At 52.8% G+C, this 22,077-nt stretch overlaps 1 protein-coding gene across 4 annotated transcripts; it reads left to right on the top strand.

The window, feature by feature from the left end:
• Nucleotides 1–1,484: 1,484 nt before the first annotated feature.
• LHX9 (LIM homeobox 9) lies at nt 1,485–21,210 on the top strand. Of its 4 annotated transcripts, XM_037150913.2 has the most exons (7): nt 1,485–1,574; nt 1,799–1,869; nt 6,618–6,736; nt 8,595–8,797; nt 9,872–10,227; nt 15,945–16,147; nt 17,296–17,553. In XM_037150913.2, the coding sequence occupies exons 2-7, from the start codon at nt 1,842–1,844 to the stop codon at nt 17,551–17,553; spliced, it is 1,167 nt and encodes a 388-aa protein (XP_037006808.1). In that variant the 5' UTR covers nt 1,485–1,574; nt 1,799–1,841. The 4 variants fall into 4 exon arrangements, with proteins under 4 accessions (XP_037006808.1, XP_037006809.1, XP_037006806.1 ...); XM_037150914.2 differs by lacking the exons at nt 1,485–1,574; nt 1,799–1,869; nt 17,296–17,553 and adding an exon at nt 20,263–21,210 and having other exon boundaries at nt 6,557–6,736; XM_037150911.1 differs by lacking the exons at nt 1,485–1,574; nt 1,799–1,869 and having other exon boundaries at nt 6,557–6,736.
• Nucleotides 21,211–22,077: the final 867 nt, after the last annotated feature.

Below are 22,077 nucleotides of genomic sequence, written 5' to 3' on the forward strand. Positions count from 1 at the left end.
CCTCCCTGGTTGCGAGACAGGACCGAGATGCGGGAGAAGGAGGGTGTTATGGAGGAGAGAAAAAGCGAAGGAGGCCAGGCGGGGAGGGGAGGGGAAAGTCGGGGTGAGGGGACCTCGGAAGATGAACTAGCAGACTGGTTGGCTGGTGAGACTGGTTGGTGAAGCCAAGTAAGTGATCGGGTCGGATCGAGAGAGGCACTCTGCCCGGTGTGCCGGTTCCCCGAGCCGCATTCGGGATCGGGGGCGGGAAGAGGAAGCCGCAGGGCTTGGCCTCGTGGCTCCTGCCGAATCTCTGGCCACCGCTAAACTGTAGAGCTGTGCTGGCGGCCGGCAGAGAGGTGGGTCCGCCCCTGCCGAGCCCCACTGGCCCCGCATCCCGTGTTGTTATCGCGCGCGGCTCGTAGGCGCGGGGGTGTCCCCAGCTCACCGCGCCCTGGACAAACGCACAGTGGAGGAGCCGCTGTAGGGACACAGGGAGGGGCGGGCAGGAGGGGGGCATCGTCACCCCGACCGCATCCTGAAGCGGCCAATCTCTCTGCTCACACACCGTGCCCTACCCGCGCGGGGGCCTCCCAGTGATCCTGCGCCCCCGGCTCCCGCTGCGAGGGCGCGCTGCGTTGGGGAGTGGGTAGATCATCGGCCAGAGGCCCGTTTTCTCCGACCGCTTCCCCGTGGCCTGAGTGTGCCCGGGACTGCTGGGGCCACGCAGACCCTTGGGCACCCGAGACCAGGTAACAGGACGGATTCCGCCCGTCCAGAGTCAGTAAGTCAGTCTGCGCGCCATCTCCCCCCCCCCCCCACGCGCGTCTCCCCGGGTTTGAGTCGGTCCACCGCCCCCAGCGCCGGATAAAGTTAATAGCCATCTCCACCTCCTTGCCTTTGGCCAGAGCGCAGACCCCAGACAACGCCCCGCTGAGCGCAAAACGCACCCTAAAGAGCTGGGTTTCCGCGCCCCGCCCGGAGCGCAGAGTGATGAAGGGCCTGGGGGGCGGGGGCGGGGGTCTGGAATGTGCGGTGATCAATCAATGGCTTGGCCCAACTCCCCGAACCAGCTACCGCCCCTCGTCGTCCAGGCAGGCTCGGCTGCCGGCGGCATCTGTTCGGTGGGAGCTCCGGGGAGGGCCGCGGCAGGCTGGGGACCGGAGCCCAGGGCGCGCCGCCGGACTTCAGCCCCCTGCGGCGCCCAAACCTCAAGATGCTGGGGCTTTATGAGGTTCTGTAACGGCGAGGCCTCCATTAACACCTCTCCGGATTACTGAGAGGCTGGAAGGGCGGGACTCAAACTCGGAGAGCTTCCCCGGGCGCCCGCCCGGGGGTCCCTCTTCCCACCCCACCTCCTCCCCTTCTCGAGCTGGAAGCATAAACAGAAAATAAAAGACAGGTGGAGAGAGCTGCCGGTCAGAGGTGAGGGATGGGAGAGAAGGAGAGAAAGATTCCCATCCAAGGGCTCATGCGGTTTATTTATTCGGATTAACAGAGGAACCCTCGGGAGACCTGGGGACGGGCCAGCACCTCCGGCCGCCGCCTCCCGACCTCCCTGGCCGAGGTTCCAGGCGGAACGTTCTGACCTCCAGGTAAGACCACCATGGCAGGGGCGGAGGCCTGGCAGGAGCAGTGTTCTGCCCTAGGCCGGCTCGGAAGGCCGGAAGCCCGGAGCACCCCGGGACCCGGGACCGCGGGCAGCTGAGATCGCACCGGGTAGCGGTTCGGCTGACACCCTAGGCGGGAGGAGGCGTGGGCCCCCCACCCCCACCCCCACCCCCGCACCGCTGGGCTGACGCGCGGCTCCTCTCTGCAGCGCAGCCACCGTCCGGGCGTGATCAGCCCCTTCGGCCCCCAGGATGCTGAACGGCACTACTCTGGAGGCAGGTGAGCGGTGCGCCAGGGTCCTTCTCGTTTTCTCTGTGCTTTTCCTCGGGCGGGTGTGCACAAAGTGCGTGTGAATGTGTGTAGGTGCACCCGCGTGTGCGTGCGCACCTTCTTCGGGTGCGTATTTGTCTTAGAAATTATCCCGCGCTGCGTAGGCTCTAAAATACAGTCTCGGCCGGAGTCTCGCAGCTTCGGCCTTTCTTCCGAATTTCTGACCATCCGCGGGACGGAGGTCTCGGTGCCCGGAGCCGAGAGTTGTCGGCGGCGTGAGGGCTGCGCTCGGACCCTTCCGAAAAGGGGCTAGGGCACAGGGTCCTCGCTGGAAACGGGCTTCGCCCGCATCGTTTTTTGTTCGCTCCAACCCGCCCCCGCAGCTGCTTCATCGGACGCCCTGTGATGTGCCCCGTGGTTCCCGGGGCGACTCGGAAATGGCAGGTAAAGGGGCTGCAGACGTCCGAGGCGCGCTGTTTTGCACTTGGCGGCCGAGCCGTGGCCGAAGAACCCGGGGCCCCGGAGGGAAGGGGCGTGAGGGAGCAGGCGGCCGGAGGGGGGGTTTGCGGGCGCGGAGAGCGTGCGAGAAGAGGAGCGCACGGAGCCCGCGGCCCGCGCCCCCTCCAAGCAGCGGCGCCCCAGCCCACTCCTCTCCGTCGTGAAGGAGTCCCTCATCGTGACACTGTCAGAGGCGCGCCGGGCGGCAGCGCCAGTCTGGAACTGGGCACAGAGAGGTCCCTCAGTCCACCTACCGGAGAAGGGCCCGACGCCTCCCGGGCGTCCGCTCCCAGCGCACCCAACGCGGCCGCGCTCCCTGAGGGGTCCCAAGCCCCAGGACGACACTGACCCCTTGGGCCCTGGGGCGCTCACGACAGAGCCTGATGCGGGCAAAACCTCAATCGCTGCACCTTCTAGACCAAGGGGCTCCTCCTCAACCAGCTTAATGGGGTCAGGAGGAAGGTGACCCCTGCCCTTTAAAGGCAAACCCCGGGGCGGAGGCGCACAGAATCTTGGCCTCCAAAGCTCAAATCTAGGGAGACCTGGAGCTGCTCAGGCCCCCCAGAGACGCAGGTCTGCAGCCCCTGGGTAAAGCCTTGCACCCCCTGTCCTTTTCTCCGGGGGTCTGGGTCCCAGCCGGGTCAAGGTCGCCACCCTTGTCCTGGTAGAGAGAGAATTGAGGACCTTGAACTCCCAGTCCTCAGTTCAGCTCCTCCCTGGGCCCTGGGGGAGTGCAGCCTCGCCCTGTGGCCAGGCGCGTGGCTGGCAGAACCCAGAGGAGTGGGCCGGTGTGACTAGCCGGGCAGGGGCCCAGCCCAGCCCAGGGCGGGCCCCCTTGCTCTGAAGGGAGCTTTGGGCCCGCAGAGGAGACCATGTCTTCCGGGCTGCGGGCAGGACAGATGACTTTTAGGGGGCACTGAGGGTCATTCCGAGGAGGGTGAAAGAAGTGAAAGCCACAAAGATGCTCTCCATAAAGTGCTTCCTGTCCTTTGAGAGTGAGGTGTGGTGGCGTGGGGCCCTCTTGGGTAATTTTCTGGGGCTCTGAGACAAAAAGGGCAGGACACCCCAAGTCACACACCCAGTTCTTGAGGCATCCTCCCCCTTCGTCTTTAGGGAGCTGCAGGGGGAGGCTGGGCTGCAATTTCCGCACAGCTAACAAGGACCTCCCAAAGTCCCGAAGCCCCCCCCACCCCCCCACCCCCAGCTTTCTGCAAACTTCCTGTATTGGCTGAGAAGGAGGCATCCTGGCAGCCGGCTTCTTTATGGGAAGTAGCAAATCCCGGGGGGTGCAGGAACTTATTACCCGGCTTTTATAAGAAGAAGCAGGCGTAGCCGGGATGCAAGCCGGAAACCGGTTGCAGAAGGAGCCCTGCCCTGCTCAGGACCTGCGGGATGAATACCAATAGGTGTGGAACCAAGGGATGGATGGATGGATGGATGGACGAGTGAATGAATGGAGGCCTCATAGGATTCTTGTCTTTGGCTGCCCGGGACACTCTTCACCAAGTTCTGGCTTTTCCCCTGCAGTTGTTTGTTAAACTTTCACTTTGTGGAGTTTCCAAACTCATCTCTTGCAAGGAGAGACTGGTGTTCTTGGAATCTTTGTTCCTCTTGCCGAGCAGAATGGAAAATCCAAGAACAACCCATCCGAATTCCAAACCGCCCCTCCCTTTGGGAGGGATGGGGGAGAGGCGGGGAGCAAGCGTTCAGCCCAGAAATAGGAAAAAGCACGTCCCTGGATGGAGGTCCCACATTCGCTGTCTCCTTGGAGCCCCTCAAGTTAATGGACTGCTGTGCTTCTCAGAAACCACTCCTCCTCCCCCTCCCCCTCCCTCTCCCCTCCTCCTCTTCCACGGGGTCTGAGTCCTTTTTGCCACTGACTTGTGGGAGGCGATCGCCCCTTTGTGACAGGACCTGCTGTCTCTGAAAGGGGGCCACCCGGCCCCTCCTTGGGCGCCCCCCCACCTGTGTGTGCCGGTTTGCAAAGCTCATTGATTTCCATCCAAAGGGGCTAATTACATTACTTACAGTAAATAGCTGCCCTGCTGTCTGCTCGGGCTGCCAAGGGGGGGGGGGTAGGTCTCCAGCTTAGTTCCCTTGATTGGCTTCATTTCTGTGTGAAATTGTGTTTTACGAGCTGCATTCTGGCACCGGCATGACTGCAAGGGCGTCCAGTCTGCAAATGACATTATTTCTGACCCTGAGAAAAGAGCAAGGGGATGCTTGGGGTCTCAGGTCTTGTGGAAGGGGTGACCCCAGCAGCTTCAGAAGCTCGTGCTTTGGGACAAGAACTCCGGCTGCCGTACCCAGGGTTCCCCTTCCTCCCTTCCTTCCTTCCTTCCTCCCTTCCTTCCTTCCTTCCTTCCTTCCTCCCTTCCCTCCTTCCTTCTTCCCTCCTTCCCTCCCTTCCTCCTCTCCCTCTCTGCCCCCCCACCCCATCTTTTTAGATTTGGCTGAAGTTCCTTGTCATTCCCACAGAGGGAAGCAAGCGTCCCACCAGGGCACTCCCTGAGGTACCCAGGCTGCGCAAGGACACAGCCCTCTGTCCCCAGGGGGGACTGGTGGGACAGCAGCAGGCAAAGGGGAAGAAGGGGGCACAGAGCAGCCCCGCTTCCTCCTCTCTGGTTAAAGCTGGGCTGCTTCCTGCCGCTGCTCCAGTTTCGGGCCACTAGGGGACTTCTGGTGGTTTGAATGAATGGACAGTCTCCGAGGACTGTGGACATTTTTCAGTAGGGCCGAGGAGGGGAGGCCACTGGCAGGGCCAGAGGGAGGCGGAACAGTCCGGCCTCTGGCCAAGCGCAGGTCCGCCGCGGCGCGCGCCAGCTCTCCCCTCCCCCTCCCCACAGTGCCGACCCCCCTCACATCCTCCCAAAGGCCGCCGTGCCTCATTTCTCAAGTCCCTTCTCCTGCCAGGGCAGTGGGGACAGCATGCAGTGGGGCGCGCCCCGAGCTCCCGGGAATCCTGGACGGATGCCCACACTGACAGGTTTCAAAGAGGACACTACACTCACCAGCCGCTGTCCCTCAGACCCGAGCTGGGTAAGAGAATAAGACATCACGCCCGGGCCAGACGCACACATGTGACCACAAATCCACACCCATTTCCACACTAATTTTTCAAGGGAATCTTTTTGCCAAGAGTAAACTCTACACACACAGGCTCTCCTAGCGCTAGCCTGATTCTCACTTCGGGGCGCGGCTCCAGCCGCTGGTTACTCCGGGTCCTCTCGGGGAGGTCAGGCGACTTTCTTCTTAAATAAGTGAGCGGAGGAAGAAGGGTCGGGGATTGCAGGAATAGCTCTCCAATATTTACTTCTTTGGGGTCCCGTAAGCTGAGGACCGGAGAGTCCGCACGAGGAAATCCAAAGTTTGGAGCCGACATCGTTTGCTTTGAGCTGGCGGTCGGACCCTGAACTTGGACCTCGCAGGCCGGCTGTCTACCTCCTGCGCCAGGGCGGGGACGATAAGGGCTCCTGGAAAATGCGATCGCTGGGAAGTCTTGGAAGGGTGTGTGTGCACGCGCGCGCGCGCGCGCGCGCTGGGGGACTAACTGCCCCCTCCCGCGGCCCCCCCCCCGCCCCCACACTGCAATGTTTGTCCCCACTTGCCCATCACCAGGGGGCTGAGAGGAGTATGACAGGGCTTTGTTGTCTGAATAAAACTCCGTGGCAGCTCCGGGGAGAGAACTCCTCCTACTAAATTATCAAAAATGGGCTGGCTTTAGTCTCTTAACAAATTGGACAGAGCCCGGGCAGGAGCAGTCCCCAACCCAACCTAGAGGCACTGGGAACTTGCAAGCAGCCAGGGACCGCGGAAAATAGCACTTCTCTCTCTCTCTCCCTTTGTGTTCAAAACTGTTTTCTCTCCGCACCAGACTTTGTTTTCCTCTCTCGCCGCAGTTGTTTCTCATTAGTAACTCGATCTCTCGGAGCCGCAAGATTCGCCTCCTGTCCCTCCCTCCGCCCGTGTTTGTTTGTTTTCTGCGCATCTCCTTCGGGGAGCCGCGAGGGCTTTTCTTGTTTCCGTCCTCCATTCGTTTTTCTTCTCCAGCCAGACTGTTTTCCACTCTGTCTGCCTCTCTCTCCTTCCCTCTCTCCCTCCTGCCCTGGGTCCCCGAGCGTCTCTGCGCTCCCGCGCCGCGCAACCTCCGCGGTCCCCGCCGCGCCCTTCCCTCGGATGAGCTGAGAGACCCGGGTGCGTGTATATGGAAATAGTGGGGTGCCGAGCAGAAGACAACGTGTGTCCCTTCCGCCCCCCAGCCATGCTCTTCCACGGGATCTCCGGAGGCCACATCCAAGGCATCATGGAGGAGATGGAGCGCAGATCCAAGACCGAGGCCCGCCTGGCCAAAGGCGCGCAGCTCAACGGCCGCGACGCGGTAAGGAGGGCCCCGCGCGAGGCCGGAGCCGTGCGCGCTCTGCAGCTCCTGCTCCCGGCGGCCCAAGGAGGACGGCGGGTCTTGGGGAGACCACGCCAGGCTGGCGGGTGGGTTTTCTCAAGTCAGCCGGTCTGCGCGGCTCAGCGCCGGCCTCTCTCTCGCCCTTGAAAGGTCTCCACTGCTGAGACCCTTCGCTCGACATTATCGCCCCAGCTCTTCGCGGGAGAGCAGGGGATGAGGGAGCGAGAGGACGGACACGTCCTCGTCTCCAGACCTCAGATTCGGGTCTCCGGGCCCCTTGGCTCCCGGGCGCCTCCCGGGAGACGATCTCGGCCCGAAGAGCGAGCTGGGCGCAGGCTGTAGGCGGACAACGCGCGGCCTGCCCCAGCGTCCGGGCCACGCGGGAGCCAGGCGTCCCTAGTCTCGGGTCTGATGACCAGATCTTTGCAGTGGACTGGAAATGACGGGGCCACCTCCACTTCTCCAGACATTCGGAGCTCGGCACCCCCAAACCCAGCGATTTTCGAGGTGGCTGTTAGCTAGGCTGGGCCCCTTTAACGAGTAAGGATTGCTCTGGGGTCCCTGGCGGGACGCGTGTCTGGTGCAAGGAAGCCTAATGAAAAGCCGTTGGACCGAGGCCCTTAGTCCGAGTCTGAGAACGTGCTAACCTTAGAGGGCGGGATCCAGTATCACCATCACTACTATTCACAATAAGAGGCATGTCCGCTGCATAGAGAAAACCCATTAATAATCTAGGAGCTGCCCCTTCCCGCTTAAGAACCGGAGGGGAAAACTGCGAAAGTCTGGAAGTGACCGCAGGCCGGCCACAGGGTGTAGGTCCTGAGGCATCGCAGAGGGGACTGTAGCCCCGACTAAGCTGGTGCGTGGCCCAGGGCCGCTCGGTGGTATGTGGGGTCCACCGAGGCCGCGAGTGGGTGGATGTTTCTACGTTTAAAACACAAACTCAGTGTGTGCCCCCGGTCTGGGTCGAGGCGGAAACTTTACTTTCCCAGGCCTGCTGCAGTTTCATGGGGGAAGTCCAGCCCATTTCTGCTGGTCTTGAAGGAAATGTCCAGAGGTTAGATTTTTCTCCCGCCTTTCACGGCCCTCCTGTTTAAAAACAGAAAGCGGCATTCCGAATTTCCACGGGCTGGGCTCGTCTAGGTGAGATTTCTCCAACCTCAGTGGGGCGTGCGTGCAGGAAGCTGGATTTGGACACTGAACAGGGTTACAGGAAAGGTCTCCTGGTTATGTGTGTTTCAGGGGTTCTGTGCCAAAGGACCCAGCCATGGGCCCTTCACCCCCTGACCAGGAAGAAGACCAGGATCCCAGGAAATTCGGGAAACGAGTTCTGCCAAATACATCCCCATCCGAATGATGTGGGCCAAACTATGAACTCAGCTATGAAAAATCTTTTTCATGCTTCTAGGAATTTAGAGAGACAGGATCATAATGCTGTTTGTTCAGAAACAATCGACACTCCTTCAAACCTCCTTTCCACTCCTCAACAACAATGCCCGTGGTTTTATTTTGTGCGCGTTGAAAGCCACACTTTAAAAAAATCTTGTGATTCTTTGACTTTGGAGACACCCACCAAACTACAATCCATGTACTCCTTGGCCTTTAAAAATTAAGTTCCAGGTGGCCGGCATGTCCCCAGAGCAAGCCAGTGGTTCTGGTCAACAACACGAAAGGGAGTGAGCCGCAGAGGAAAATTAGCAAACGTTTCTCGACGTGGTCCTTGTCACGTTGGCCCTTGCCCCTGGCCGGGGGTGGGAGCACCCGGGGCTGGTGATAATTGGGACCCCTTACCCCCCTACCTGCGCCCTCCTCAGCCTGCTCCCTGCTTGCCTTGCAGGGCATGCCCCCGCTGAGCCCGGAGAAGCCCGCCCTGTGCGCAGGCTGCGGGGGCAAGATCTCCGACAGGTACTACCTGCTGGCAGTGGACAAGCAGTGGCACCTGAGGTGCCTGAAGTGCTGTGAATGTAAACTGGCCCTCGAATCTGAGCTCACCTGCTTCGCCAAGGACGGCAGCATTTACTGCAAGGAGGATTACTACAGGTATCTCCACCTCCACAGGTCCCTACGTCCTCAAACACCTGGCAGGTCCACCCGCTCGAACCCCGGAGGCCCTCACCTCCCTTCGGTTCCCCACCTTTCGCCCCTTCGGGGTACGGTTATCCCTCTGGAGACCAGGAACGTCCGCTCACACACCTTCAAGCTGCAGCCCCAAGGTGGGCGGTGAAGAAGGGTGGGTAGCGCGACCCGGGGGACACAGGGAATCCTGCACACTCCGGTGGCCGCTCGCAGGTCTTGGAGGGAAGAGGAAACGAACGCGTGGCCGGCCTCCGAGTGGAAAGCGGAATTTTTCCGTTTGCTGCGAACTGGGCCAGCTCCGTGCTTTAGACCTGAACGCGTGGCCCGCCAGCAGCCGCCGGGCGCCGCATTTTCTCGAGGGAGGCGGGAGATTACGCAAAGGACCGTGAAAAGCAACGACGGTCCTGCGGAGAGCCGGGCCACTCGGTCCCCAGTTCCCTTTTCCGCGGGCGGGAACCGGCCCGCCAGCCCTCCAGACTGCCGGGCAGGCTGTTGACCGGCCCTTCCCTGCCACGCTGCCGGGCAGGATCGGGAAGAGGACCGGGAGCAGGGGACCCAGCCCCGCGCGGCGGGAGCGGCGGTTAGGGAAGCATCCGCTTTCCTCTGCAGCACGGCCCTTGTCCCCGGCTGCTGCGCGCTGCGCGCACACTCCCGCACCCACACGTAATACCGCCCTTCGTTCACGGAGGGCCGAGTGACGGATGAACCGTTTTTGCCTTCGTTGCAATTTAATATTCTTTCCATAACGTTATGACTTAGCTAGTGCCGATTTTTCCTCCCTCGAGCCCCATCTTACAGAGAAGAAAAGTCAGGATCCATTGCCCGATTCTTCTCATTTTAATGTAAGGGTTCTTTGTCCTGTTTATCAGAACAGGTCGACTAGCAAATAAAATTAATGCTCCAGAGGGCTCTGTCCTCTCCTCCGGAGTCCTCTGGCCTTAGGCCTGGGCCACTGCTGACCAAGGCCCCGCTGTCACGCCTGGGAGATGGCCCTGCCTTTGCCTCAACCAGCGCCCTGACTCCACTCTTTCCTTCCAGAAGGTTCTCTGTGCAGAGATGTGCCCGCTGCCACCTCGGCATTTCCGCCTCCGAGATGGTCATGCGCGCCCGCGACTCCGTCTACCACCTGGGCTGCTTCACCTGCTCCACCTGCAACAAGACCCTGACCACGGGCGACCACTTCGGCATGAAGGACAGCCTGGTGTACTGCCGCGCCCACTTCGAGACCCTCCTGCAAGGGGAGTACCCAGCGCCGCTGAGCTACACCGAGCTGGCGGCCAAGGGCGGCGGCCTGGCCTTGCCTTACTTCAACGGCTCGGGCACCGTGCAGAAGGGGCGGCCCCGGAAGCGGAAGAGCCCGGCGCTGGGAGTGGACATCGTCAGTTACAACTCAGGTGGGTCCTTCCCGCGGCCCTGCATCCCCAGTGCGCGGTCCGAGAGGAAGCCCGCAGAGCTTCTTCGCCTCCAGGATCTAATTGCGGGAGGCGCTTTGCTTAACAGGCCCTTGTCACTACTGTCCCTTCCCTCCAAGGAGTGGAGAGGGAGAGAACTCGAGGAAGAGGGAGGGAGAGAAACCTTTGTTTAGGTTGTGGCGAAAAACACATCAGTGACCGTCACGGGGCTGCGGCGACTTCCTGGACACACGGAGTCCAGCCCTGGCCGCCCATTAGTTAAGGAGCCTGTTAGTTTCTGGCCCCCACTGGGAGCAAAGCAGCCCCGGGGCAATTCCTGTGTGGAACCCTGGGCAAGACCCCAGGGAGGGTTCTCCTCGACGCTGGAAAAAGGGACAAAATTTTCAGAGCCCAACCCCGATCTGCTTAGATCGGGGCAGAGACTGTGCTCACCGCACGGAGGAAAACAGTGGTCCAGAAGGTTGAAACACCAAACCCCCGCCTTGGCGAAAAGCTGCTGGGGGTGGGAATCAGGGTCGGCGGCTGAGTGGGCCTGCCCCTTCGTCCTCAGCCGGCCTGCCCGCTCCAGCCCCGCGCGGTCAACCAGCCAGAAATCCAGGCCCCAGGGAGGTGGACAGAGGCCTCGGGTCAGGCCCCCTGGGGTCGCAGGGGGCCTGCCCTTCTGTCCTCTGCCAATGCCCCCTTGTCTTTAAAAACCCAACGTGGCCACAGGGCACCGAGCGCCCCTCTCTCTCGCTGCGCACCCCTCAGCACCCACCTTTCCTCTTTGCCCATTTCCTATTGTCAGTGGCCAGCCCACACCCGCCAGCCCACCGGGTGGGGTGGTGACAAGCCTGAGGAGGGCGGTCTAACTCCAAAAGGTGGCAGCTCTTCTCGGAAGCCCCACCCACGGGGAAAGGGGGCTCCAGAAGCCCTGCGTCAACTTTGGGGGCGCCTAAGGGCTGGCCCTGGTCCAGCCCGTCTGGGAACCCCAGCGGGTAGGGGCATCGCTCTGCTGGAAGGGGCCTCGGAGACTCACGGTGGCACCCCCACTCTGGTCCCAGGAGCTCCTGGACACCAGCCAGACGCTCGGGCACCCAGCACACACTCAGATCTTGGTAGTGTTCCCTTGCTGCCCCCAGGAGCCTGGTAGGACATCTGATCTTTGTCCTAGTTCAACAGTGTGCCTTGCAAACCAGAGAAGTGGTTTGCCCACGGCCGTATAACCAGAGTGAGCGAGTGGGCTCGAGGAGCCCAGCATGTTCAGGGCTGGACCCTCCGGGTGCGGGGGATCCCCTCCTCTGCCCATCTCCCTCCTGGGTTCTCGGCTGAATTAACGAAGGGGGCGAATCCGTTCAGCCAGCGCGCTTTGCCCCAAGGAGAGCACAAATGGGGAGCCCAGCCCGGCTCCAGTTGTCTCTCGGGTTTCACGTCAGGGTCACTGGGCCAAGGGAAGAGGGCCAACGGCTCACCAAGGCTCCCACCCGGGCGGTTTTGTATCGGTGCGGTGCGGCGGGTGCCCCTGGGTTTTGCCAACCCTGGCGGAGAGTCTCCGCCTCGCGCTCTTCCCGCTGTGCTCAGGCGAGGGCTTTGGTTCGGGGCCACTTTTCTCAGCGCCGCATGCTTGGTCTCCTTTGATGCGTGGTCCCCGGGGCAAGACCAGGCAGGGCAGTAATTATTCTTTATTAATATAAGATGACATCGGAATCTGGAGCCACTCACCCAGGCCCTGGTGCCCTAATTAGAAAGAAAGAAAGAGAGAGAGAGAGAGAGAGAGAGAGAGGTGCACATCACTGCCTGCCTTCTGGAAGCAGGACATCCCTGAGCTTCTGAAAAGCCCAGAAAGGTGAAGGACGATTTCTCGTCCAACAGATGCCGGCCTGGCTTTTCCCCTGTTTATTTAATCTAATTAGCTACATTTGACTTTGCTTTGGACCTGTCTCTAGGCTCAAAAGATCCACCCAAGGAGCTCTGAGGGCAGTAGAATATTGCTCCTCTACTGCTCCGAGGAGAACCAGCGAGTGCAAATTTATTTTTCCTTTAAAAGGATGGAAATTCCCTTCCATTTCGGTCTTTTGTTTGCAAATTACCGCTGCTACTGGGCTCTCAGATGGCTGACACTTCCTGGCTCTTGAAGGAGGGGTTGCTGAGGCCTCCCTGACGCCAAGGACTTTCTACATGACGGGTCCAGATGCCTTTTAGTGAATCCACCCATCCTTTCTCCCTAGACATACCACTAAATAGTATATATTTCTTTACTATCAGGTGAAAATAATCTAGAGAAAGGGGGTTAAAGGTGTCGGCTAGAAAATCCACCCAGCAATAAAAAAATGTTTGTGAATCTAATGCCGGTTTCTTACAAAACTAGCAAAAGAAATGCTTTGGCGAATTAAAAACGCTGGAAGGTAGGAGATAAAAGGCACCCTCAGTTTGTGCTCATTTTCCTCGGCTTCCTTTGGATCTTCTGTGGCCATCTCTGCTTCAGGGTAGACTAGTCTTGGAAAGAGTAACGTTGGTACCAAATGCAATTTTACACACTGACATATTTGCAAAAACACATGTACACGAAATCTGCTTGTGATCCGAGGCCTTCCAGGGAAGACGTGAACATTGGCAAAGACCCCTTGGTGCTTGACATGAGGCAAATGCCTTTTAATGCGGATATTCCTAATTTAGTTTTATCTCTGCAAATAGGCAGGTATTTTAGAGAGAGATGTGGAAAGTTTATTTAGAATGCCGGATTGAAATAAAACCCTCCCCTGGTGAGAAGCTTTAGCCTAGGACAGGCATCTCTTATTTCGGGTGCTTTAGCATGAACCGACAGACAACCTTTGTGCCGGTTCTCAAAAATCTTTCCTCCTTAGTGTCTCTTTTCATTTCCAAATTTCAGAAGCTCCTGGTAGCTGTTAAATTAGCCTTGCACTGACCCCTGGCGGCCTCTCAGGGATCCGTTACTTCTCGGAAGGTTCACCGCCTGGGAACAGAAGCTCACTGGAGTACAGGCGACCATTTCATTAGTGGCTGCAAAATAAAATAGAAGTTCTCGTTAACGTGGTCACGCCCGCTGTGTATTTAGGGCCCCTGTGTAAGCCAGTTTGAAGAGAGTTATCATTGCATCTCATAAATCAGGGCGGGAAACCCTATAGCTTTAGAAGTAGACCCAGGAGGCACGCAATTGCCGGCAGGTTTACATAATGCATCTGTACTAACACGCACATCATTGAGGGTGTTGCACCGAGTTGCTCTGTGGGTGAAATGGATTGCTCCATTACGCTGAGTAATGTAAGTGATAAAACAGCCCCAGAAAAATCACACAGAGTCCTATCTGCTCGATAGAGTGCTAACCATGCCCTCACACACCCAACTGTGTTCTGGGTGAAAACAAGACCCGTTACTGTGTTTAACGAACTAAGGTTCTCTGCTGATTAAAAAGTCATCAATAATGGAAATAGAGTGCACGCTCAGAGAAACAATTTTATCAAGCCTTCCTATAATTATCGCTCACCGACCCCATTTTAAAGGCTAATGAGGACGCAGTTAGGTTAGAAATCAAACTCATTTCTAAGAAATACGACTTTGGAGCCGATGGGAGCAAAGGTCATTATCAAACACAAGTTAAGTCTCCTATGCCAAGTGTAATAATCAATTTAATGCGCTGTTTAGGAAGCACTGCGTGTTATGTACGATGGGAATGAAATCTCGGAGGCAGCCTGCAGTGACTAACATGTGCCTCTCGGCCCATTTTGTTGTGGGTGCCTTTATAACCTGGCTGTGAAATCCAGCTCCGTTACCTGGAGATAAGTTTGGTTTTATGGCAGGTCATGAGACGCAGTTTCATCCATGGGAGGATACCAAAGTGCAATTCTGTTGGATATTTGAACTTGACATGTCCCCACTGGGTGGAAATAGGCTAAAATTCAAAGCGCCTTCTCTGGCTTTTCTACGGGTATATGATATTCTTGCTGGTGGGGCTTGAAACCAGCAAGAATACACACCCCACATTTGGAGGTGTGTATCCTGACTTAGATTCTATCTTGAGTTGGCTTGATTTGGCATCAGTAGTCACTGATGATGTTACTGATGACCGAGATGCAAAATTTTGATTGCTTGCTTTTCGGGCTTCTCGCCCTGTGCTTGACTTACAGGGCTCAAAGGTGAGCTCACCTTTCAAATGTCATTGAACTCACCTTCTCTGTTGCCACGGGCGCCCTCCTACTCCTGTGTCTTATGGAAATATCAACAAAGGAGACATTAATTCATGCCCAGTCCCACTGCATGAACAAGAATGTCTCGTTAAATACATTTTGCGATGTACAATAGCTGACCTCCTGATGTATCTGTATATATACGGAGTCCCTGAAAATAATTTTTAGAAAGTAATTCTAGCCAGGGCATAGCAGGCAGATAGTATTTTATAAACAAAGTGGAAGAGCTCATACTTAGAGACGCCTCACTCACGCCAGCACTAAGGTTTCTTTCCTCTCCCCCCACCCCACCCCCAAGGACATGATCAGGTTGATTTGAAATATTCTATTATTTACTGTACCAATATCCAGGCCGATTGGATCTGAATATGCATCAGATAAATACCTGAAATAAGGATTACAGAAACAAAAATTGCCATGTCCTGTACGTTGTGAAGTTGGCCGAATCAGTAAATATTTAGCAAGATGTTTTCATTTGGTATTTACCATGGGGAGCAAGTAGGTACCGGAAATGACCTTTTAAACGCACAGCTTTGTATCCCCGGGATAACGACTTTCCGGCTGGTTTCAAAGGCTGGGCTGCTCTGCCCCCTGTGCTGAGGGGAGCTTTGCCAGGGGAGGGAAGTTGCCACCTACCCGGAGCCAGGCCAGCCAGGAGCACAGCTCGAGTCCCACTCACAGCACCCAGAGCAACGGGGCCCAGATGTGAGCCTGGAAATGAGCACCCGGTGTCTGTCATCTGTGTGCTGTGGGGGCGCTTCAGGCAAAAAACCGGGTGAAGACAAGTGTGGGCCCCGTCTCTCCCAAGAAGGTTTATTAAAGCAGCTCCTAGGAAAAACGGGTTTCTGCCCCGCACAGGCCTCTCCGTGAACCAGAGCCCAAAGCCCTCGAAAATAATCTTGTTATGATTACATAAGAAATCCACACATTTTCATTGTGTAATTCCTCCCCCCCCACCTCCAGGCACTTTCTAACTTTTTCCTGACAGAGAAAGTTGTGGGAATAGCAGAAAAGGCTAGAAATTGGAACCGTCCTTAGCTGGCTGGTTTCTCGGAAACCCTCCGAGTGGAGGGAGGGGAAAGGGGCTGTTTGCACAGCCCCGGTGACAGAAAGACGGCCTTCGGAGAGTGGGCGTCATGTCACAAACGGCGACACAGTGTGGAGTATCTAAAACCTGTGTGTGTGGAGGGTGGGTGCACAAAAGTACGTTGGAAAGGGGCTTTTCTTTCTCATTCTTGGAGGTTTCTCTCACTGCTGCTCTTACTCATCTTAAGTTTTCCCAGCAACCATTAAGCAAAAGAGGAGGACGATCTAATGTTTCTCTAGGGTATAAACTTTGGTCCTGCCATCTTAACAGGTTAGCTTGGCTGACTTTGGCAGGTGACCTCTTCCAGGTGCCTGGCTACCCCTCCCAATTGGGTGAACCAGTGGTTCATGACCACAGCATCCCCCCCCCCCCCCCGCCGAGGCACGGGTTTCCACTGAGCCCTTGTTTGTTTCCCGGGCCCACCACAGGTTGTAACGAGAACGAGGCCGACCACCTGGACCGAGACCAGCCGCCCTACCCGCCCTCCCAGAAGACCAAACGCATGCGCACCTCCTTCAAGCACCACCAGCTCCGGACCATGAAGTCCTACTTCGCCATCAACCACAACCCGGACGCCAAGGACCTCAAGCAGCTTGCTCAGAAGACCGGCCTCACCAAAAGGGTCTTGCAGGTAAGAAGGCTCCATCGTTGGCTGTGCACACATCCCCCTCCCCGTCGCCTGTGAAACTAGTTCTCTCCCCTGCTGAGCCACGCAGGTATTTCCTGGACTGCATCTCACGAGTTGACTGTCCCAGAGGGTGTATTGGGATTGCACAGGGCTCGGGGAAAGGGGCCAGAGAGAGAGCCAGGATCTTTAAAATGCAGCCACGTGCTCCCCCGAGGTGGAGAGAGGGACCTTGGAGCCTCCTTTCCTATTGGGCTCCGCGCACAGACTTGTGGGGGACCTGCTGGCCTGCCTTAGCAGCCTCACCCCCAGTTCAGGCCAACCCTCTTTTCCAGCCCCCCTCAAAGCCACAGTAGGGTGAGGGCCTCAGGGACCAATTGGTATTTTCCCTTTTGAACGAACCACATTGAAAAACCAAGTCCCGGGGGTTAGATGAGCAGTCCAATCGCTGGGGTGACGGCAGCGGGGTAAGACTGTCCAACTACTGGGACGCCGGGGGTGGTGGCCCACTGTGGTCCTCCTCCACGTCTCAGAGGCCCACAGCGGGCCTTTGGGGGTCTGGCGGCCTGGAAATATGCCCTGTGCCAAGAGTGCCACCTGTGCGCCAGACTCAGGAACAGCCTGAAACCCGTTCGTTTCAGTGATGTTCACTTCCGAGGGGCGAATCAGACTTTGAGAAACTTGGGGACCCCCCTCCTCCTCATTTCTCCAGAAACGGTGGCTCATGGAACAAGGCGCATCTCCTGCCCCTTCTCTTCCATGCCTTCATTTCTGTGGTGTGTCCACTTCTGTGTCATTTGTCCTCAGTGGCTCTTGTTTATGCTGGGGGTGGGGGCAGGGGCAGGACACCTGTAGAGTTAGTTAAATGAGCCTGTCCTTAAAAAAAAAAAAAAAAAAAAGAAAGGAAGAAAAAAAGAAGGAAAAAGAGAGAAAGAAAAAAAAAGTCCCTTCTCTCCCAAGAAAAAGAAACAATTATATTTAAAAGAGAAACCTGTATCCTTCCCACACCAAAAAAAAAGAAAAAAGAAAAAAAGAAAAAAAAAAGAAAGAAAAAGAAAAAAGTGAAAGAAAGAAAGGAAGGGAAAGAGAGGCAGAGAAAAACAAAGTCTAAAACTAAAACACCGGTAAAGACATCCGTTGGGATTGGTTTGCAGGTTTGGTTCCAAAACGCACGAGCCAAATTCAGAAGGAACCTTTTGCGGCAGGAGAATGGGGGTGTTGATAAAGCCGATGGCCCGTCGCTTCCAGCGCCGCCCTCCGCGGACAGCGGCGCGCTCACTCCGCCCGGCACAGCGACCACTTTAACAGACCTGACCAACCCCACTCTCCCCGTAGTCACAGCCGTGACCTCTAACACGGACAGCCGCGAATCCGGGAGCCCCTCACAGACCACCTTAACGAACCTTTTCTAACGTTGGTTTCCTGAGAACGCCTCCTCTTCTTTTCATTCTTATTCTAATTATTATTTTATTATTTACAAGACTGCCCCTCCCATCCCCCCGCCCCCTCGCCCCGCCCCCCTCAAACCCACAAGATATTTGGGAAATAAAAAACGACAGCTTGGTGTGTAGCATCCTCAGCCACTTGGCGAATGAGTTTACAGTATTGTCTCCTTTACAAAGTGTATTTATTTATTTTTTTGTCTACAAAGTGTATTTGGGTTTAAAACAAACAAATCAGATCTTTCAGCCGGTAAGGGGAGTTTTTGAATCATTCTAAGTGCCTCTTACAATTGTATGTTACTTATTTCCAGAATCTCGAAGGGAAAAAAAAAAAGAGAGAGAATGGTCTTTGGATAGTCATAATCCCACTTGAAAGATTATGTTAATAAAGTCTCAGACAGTCAATGACAGCTCTTTATTAAATCTTGCAATTGTATGTATACTTCTGGAGTTTTGAAAACTTTACATTTAAAAAAATTTGAAACTGAAAAACATGTTTTGGTTGCTCCTTTTTCTTACAAATGAGAAAGAAACATGATTAAAGAAAAGCACTGACTGTAGCAACTCGAATATGAAGGATTAATTAATTTTATTAGGGTGGACAACTATTCCAGGAAGGGAAGTTTCCTTTCTCATCTAAAACTCACCTTAGTTAGTTGCTTTTGCACACTTGAACATACTGAAACTCCCCATGTATTTATCAAATTCCAGATAGAATTTGAAATTTGATTCTCATTTACCTTTCAAAAGCCACAGATGGTAATTGTAAAGCCATTCTTTCTAAATTAATTTTTCCCCCAGGGAAAGTGGAAATAAGCAAAATATAACTTTTTAAGAAATCAAAAAATCAGCACAACTTAATTAACTTAATTAATAGCTCTATGGATTGGCTTCAGCTGTAGCAGGATATTGTCTCGGGCATGCTACATGAATCATGTTCACAAAGAAACTTGGTAGACTAATACCACCGCTGAGAATTCCTTGTTTTCGTTTTGTTTTCATTTTACTTTGGCACAGGTTGATACACTTGTCGGAAAAAATAGAACTTTTCTGACATGAGAGGTTTGACGTCATGAGTCTAAATGTAGATAAACTCAGAAGCCTGCTGGATGCTGATCTGAATATATTTCCTAGTTTACAGTAGCATTTTTTTCCTTTTAATTTAAGTGAGAATCTTAATGGTCTGGGCAGTGGGGAATGTTCATCTCTATGCTTCCGTTGTAGTTAAATTACAATTAGATTGTGGATTTCCTAAAAAAAATAATAATAAAGAAATAAAAAAAGAAGTCAAGATATATGTCTTGCTTTAGTGGGTTGTTAAGAATAACTTTGCACATTTTCTCCACTTGTCGGACCCCCTAAAGTCTCCTCTGGTGGTCCGAGTGGCTAGTTAATAGGTTTTCATGGTGTCCTCTGGCTGTGTGGTTACATTGACGGTTCACTGCCCAATTAAAGTGCATTATTGTAACTTTTGCTCAGGGTCTTTAGAAAATTAGCACAGAAAGTAGCTTATTTTTTAAAAAAGAAAGTATGATGGAAGGTAAGTAAACACTGTAACAGGAGAAAGGCGTGATTGCCGTGGCGTACTCAGCAAGTGTGGTTTATCATCTTCTATGGAGCTGAAATCTTGACTTTTCGTATTTCTCTTCCACTTTGGGCATTTACCACTAACCAGACCAAACGTCCTTGGTAAGGCTGAGATCTTATTCATACACTTTTACAGGTAAAATGTTGATGCTTATAAATTTTGTTCTTTGACAGAACAATATATGGTACTATTACTATAGATCTACTTTATTAAGTAGACTAATTATAACTCAGTTCTCCTATGTGCCTTATGATCTAACTTGGAAGTAAGTTTGTGAAGAATCAGGATATATGTGTTGTCTGTTAAATGAACTGTTCTCAGCCCTTTGACACCTCACTAGTTTTGTACTGTTTTTGCCTCTGATTTCTGAAACCCTTTTTTCTGGTGTATCTTGTTAGAGGGGCAGACGTGTCATGGAGAGCGGTGTGCACTCTTTCAAATATAGTTGATAAATTCAATAATCTTATATATTGAGCTTCGTGTTTCTAGTACAGTAAGTGGTCTAGCAAAATTGTCCATGTTTCTTTGTTTATTGATAAATGCATTGTATAGAAACTATTGCCCCTAAATATTTATGGACCAAACAATTGTGATTTATCCTATTAAATTTGTGTGAATAAACCATTTTGAATCTAAGGAGTTTTATTTCCCAGCAGTTTTATTTAAGGTCTAACTGGACTAGTGTTTTTCCATATCGGTACTCAAAAGCTATTAAAATAATATGATAATTTTTAAAAAATATTCAAACATACAAATAGTTTTGAGGTTTCCAAACTTCTGATTCCTTTTAAATGTACACACCATTGCATATGCCATGTAGTTCAACTTGGAATTGCCTTGAAATATATTTTCTTAGAATAAAAGTAATGCCCCATGGATTTGACTCAGCCCAATTTTTAGAATTAAAAAAAGAGAGAGAACGATAACTAACAGATAAAGTAATTGCATGTCAAGAAACCTTAAATATGATTAAGATTTAATGTTAGGTCTCTTGAGCACCAGTGAATATTTGTAAATCTAAATAGAAGTTACAGACCCCTAAAAGCCGAGTTGCTCTGTAGTTAATACATTGTCACTATGATTTTTTTCAGGGAGAACAAATCTTGGGGCATTACAGCCAAACATCCCGGCGTTTGAAAATTCCCTAAAGTATTAAAAGAAGGGGAAAGTTTGATCGGAAATCCACAGCAGTGAAGACAAAGACAATATTAGGTTATCAGAATCACACATGCTAAAATCTATTGAGCCAAAACAAAAAAACAAAAACAAAAACAAAAAAGCAAGTGAGAGGAAAGACTTAAATGTCATTTACTGAATGTTAACAGCAGTTCTTTATGGTTTCTAACACAAATGGAGGCTTAAGCTGATGTGGTTTAAAACAAGATGAGGTGAACTGTGTGTAAACAGAGCAACCTGGCAGTAACACGCACACCCCGTAGCTGAAGCAAATTATTATCGGAAAAAAAATCCGCACATTTGTCAAGCATACTGGTTGTATATTCCCCAACCTGCATTTCGCCTGCTTGCCAATGTGTATTAGTCCTACCCGCTCATGGCGTTCTCCAGTTGTAAATTCAGAGAAAAGCCACCACTCACCTGAGAGGGCAGGGATTGGAGCCCAGTCATTTTAGTTTTATTGTTGATTCCTTCCCTTTTTCAACAGAAATCTCTGCATGCACTCTCCACCTGTTGCTCCCAGTGTGCGTCTCTGTATGACGGATTCTCTTTGCTGTTTCTTGTATGATAAATAGCTTTCATGAATAAACATTTTACTTGATGCAAACATAGTTAACTTTATGTTAAATACACACGGTGGAAATGAATTTTGAACACTGTCTGAAGAGGCAGCACAATGCATTTCTAATCTGTACTTAGGAGAAAGTCAAACGATAATATGAGGTTCAACTCTGGTCGTCCAGGATAAAAGGACTTACTTCGGTTTTAACTTTTCATGACTTCTTATTGTATCAATTGACATGTATTTAAAAAAGAACAAAAAAACCCCTAAATTGCAACAAAAATAAACCTTAGAATAAACTATCACGTAAAAGTTCAGCAATGTTTTAGATCGTTAGGGTAAAATTTACAGGCCCTCTGTAAGTTTGTGTGTTCACTATGCAATGAGCAAATTTATTGACATAGACAGATATGTTCTGAACTACGCGAAGGTCCTGTCTTTGCACAGTTCAAACTACATATGATATTACAAACAAAGGAACAAGTTGAAAGAGAAACACATATTTAGGAAGGAGGTTTTTTTTTAAATTGTAAAGGGAATATTTAAAGAATTTTTTAACGATTCCTATTTAGCTGTATATCCAAAGCATATGTTAAACACGTTAACATATAACTTTCCAGAAATTTTTTCATTATGATGAAATTTTTATTATATACAAATGAACCCTATGTAAATGATGTAACTTTTATGAATGACAGACATTAAATATTTCACTGACATGTATTCTCAGAATTTGGAATGTTTTCTTAAATGCTTTCACTTCCTGAATACTAAAAAAAAAAAAAAAAGCAATGCACCATGACAAGTAGACTGGTCTGAGCGACCACAAAGCATGTGGTTTTGCAGTAACCTGAATGTTTATGCCTCTTTGAAACCTCCTCTGTGGCTGTCGCAACTTACCTAGATTTTCCAGTACATTTCCAGCCAGTTTGTTGGACCCACTGTACTCCAGGGGTCCTCATCTTTTGCATCACCTACTGCAGTTTTGTTGAGAAATATTTTGGAACCTCACCCAGTTTTTCAGATGTTTAAGTAGTTGCCTGGTGTGTGAAATGTGGGAAGAGACCAAAGAAAGAACATCATGGAAAGCAGACATCTGAAAAAAAAATACTGCGAATTCGAAGCAGGCACGTTTTTTTAAAGTGAAAGGAAGGAACCCTAATTAGGT

This window comes from Artibeus jamaicensis, unplaced genomic scaffold (assembly GCF_021234435.1).
Source record: "Artibeus jamaicensis isolate MK-2021 breed Jamaican fruit bat unplaced genomic scaffold, CSHL_Jam_final scaffold_754, whole genome shotgun sequence".
Taxonomy (NCBI): domain Eukaryota; kingdom Metazoa; phylum Chordata; class Mammalia; order Chiroptera; family Phyllostomidae; genus Artibeus; species Artibeus jamaicensis.

Excerpts from the sequence above, each read along its gene's own strand:
- LHX9 (XM_037150911.1), top strand. The coding sequence starts at position 6,563 with ATGGAAATAGTGGGGTGCCGAGCAGAAGACAACGTGTGTCCCTTCCGC. Across the intron at positions 8,798-9,871 it reads TGCAAGGAGGATTACTACAG|AAGGTTCTCTGTGCAGAGAT; the intron begins GTATCTCCACCT and ends CTTTCCTTCCAG. Across the intron at positions 10,228-15,944 it reads CATCGTCAGTTACAACTCAG|GTTGTAACGAGAACGAGGCC; the intron begins GTGGGTCCTTCC and ends GGCCCACCACAG.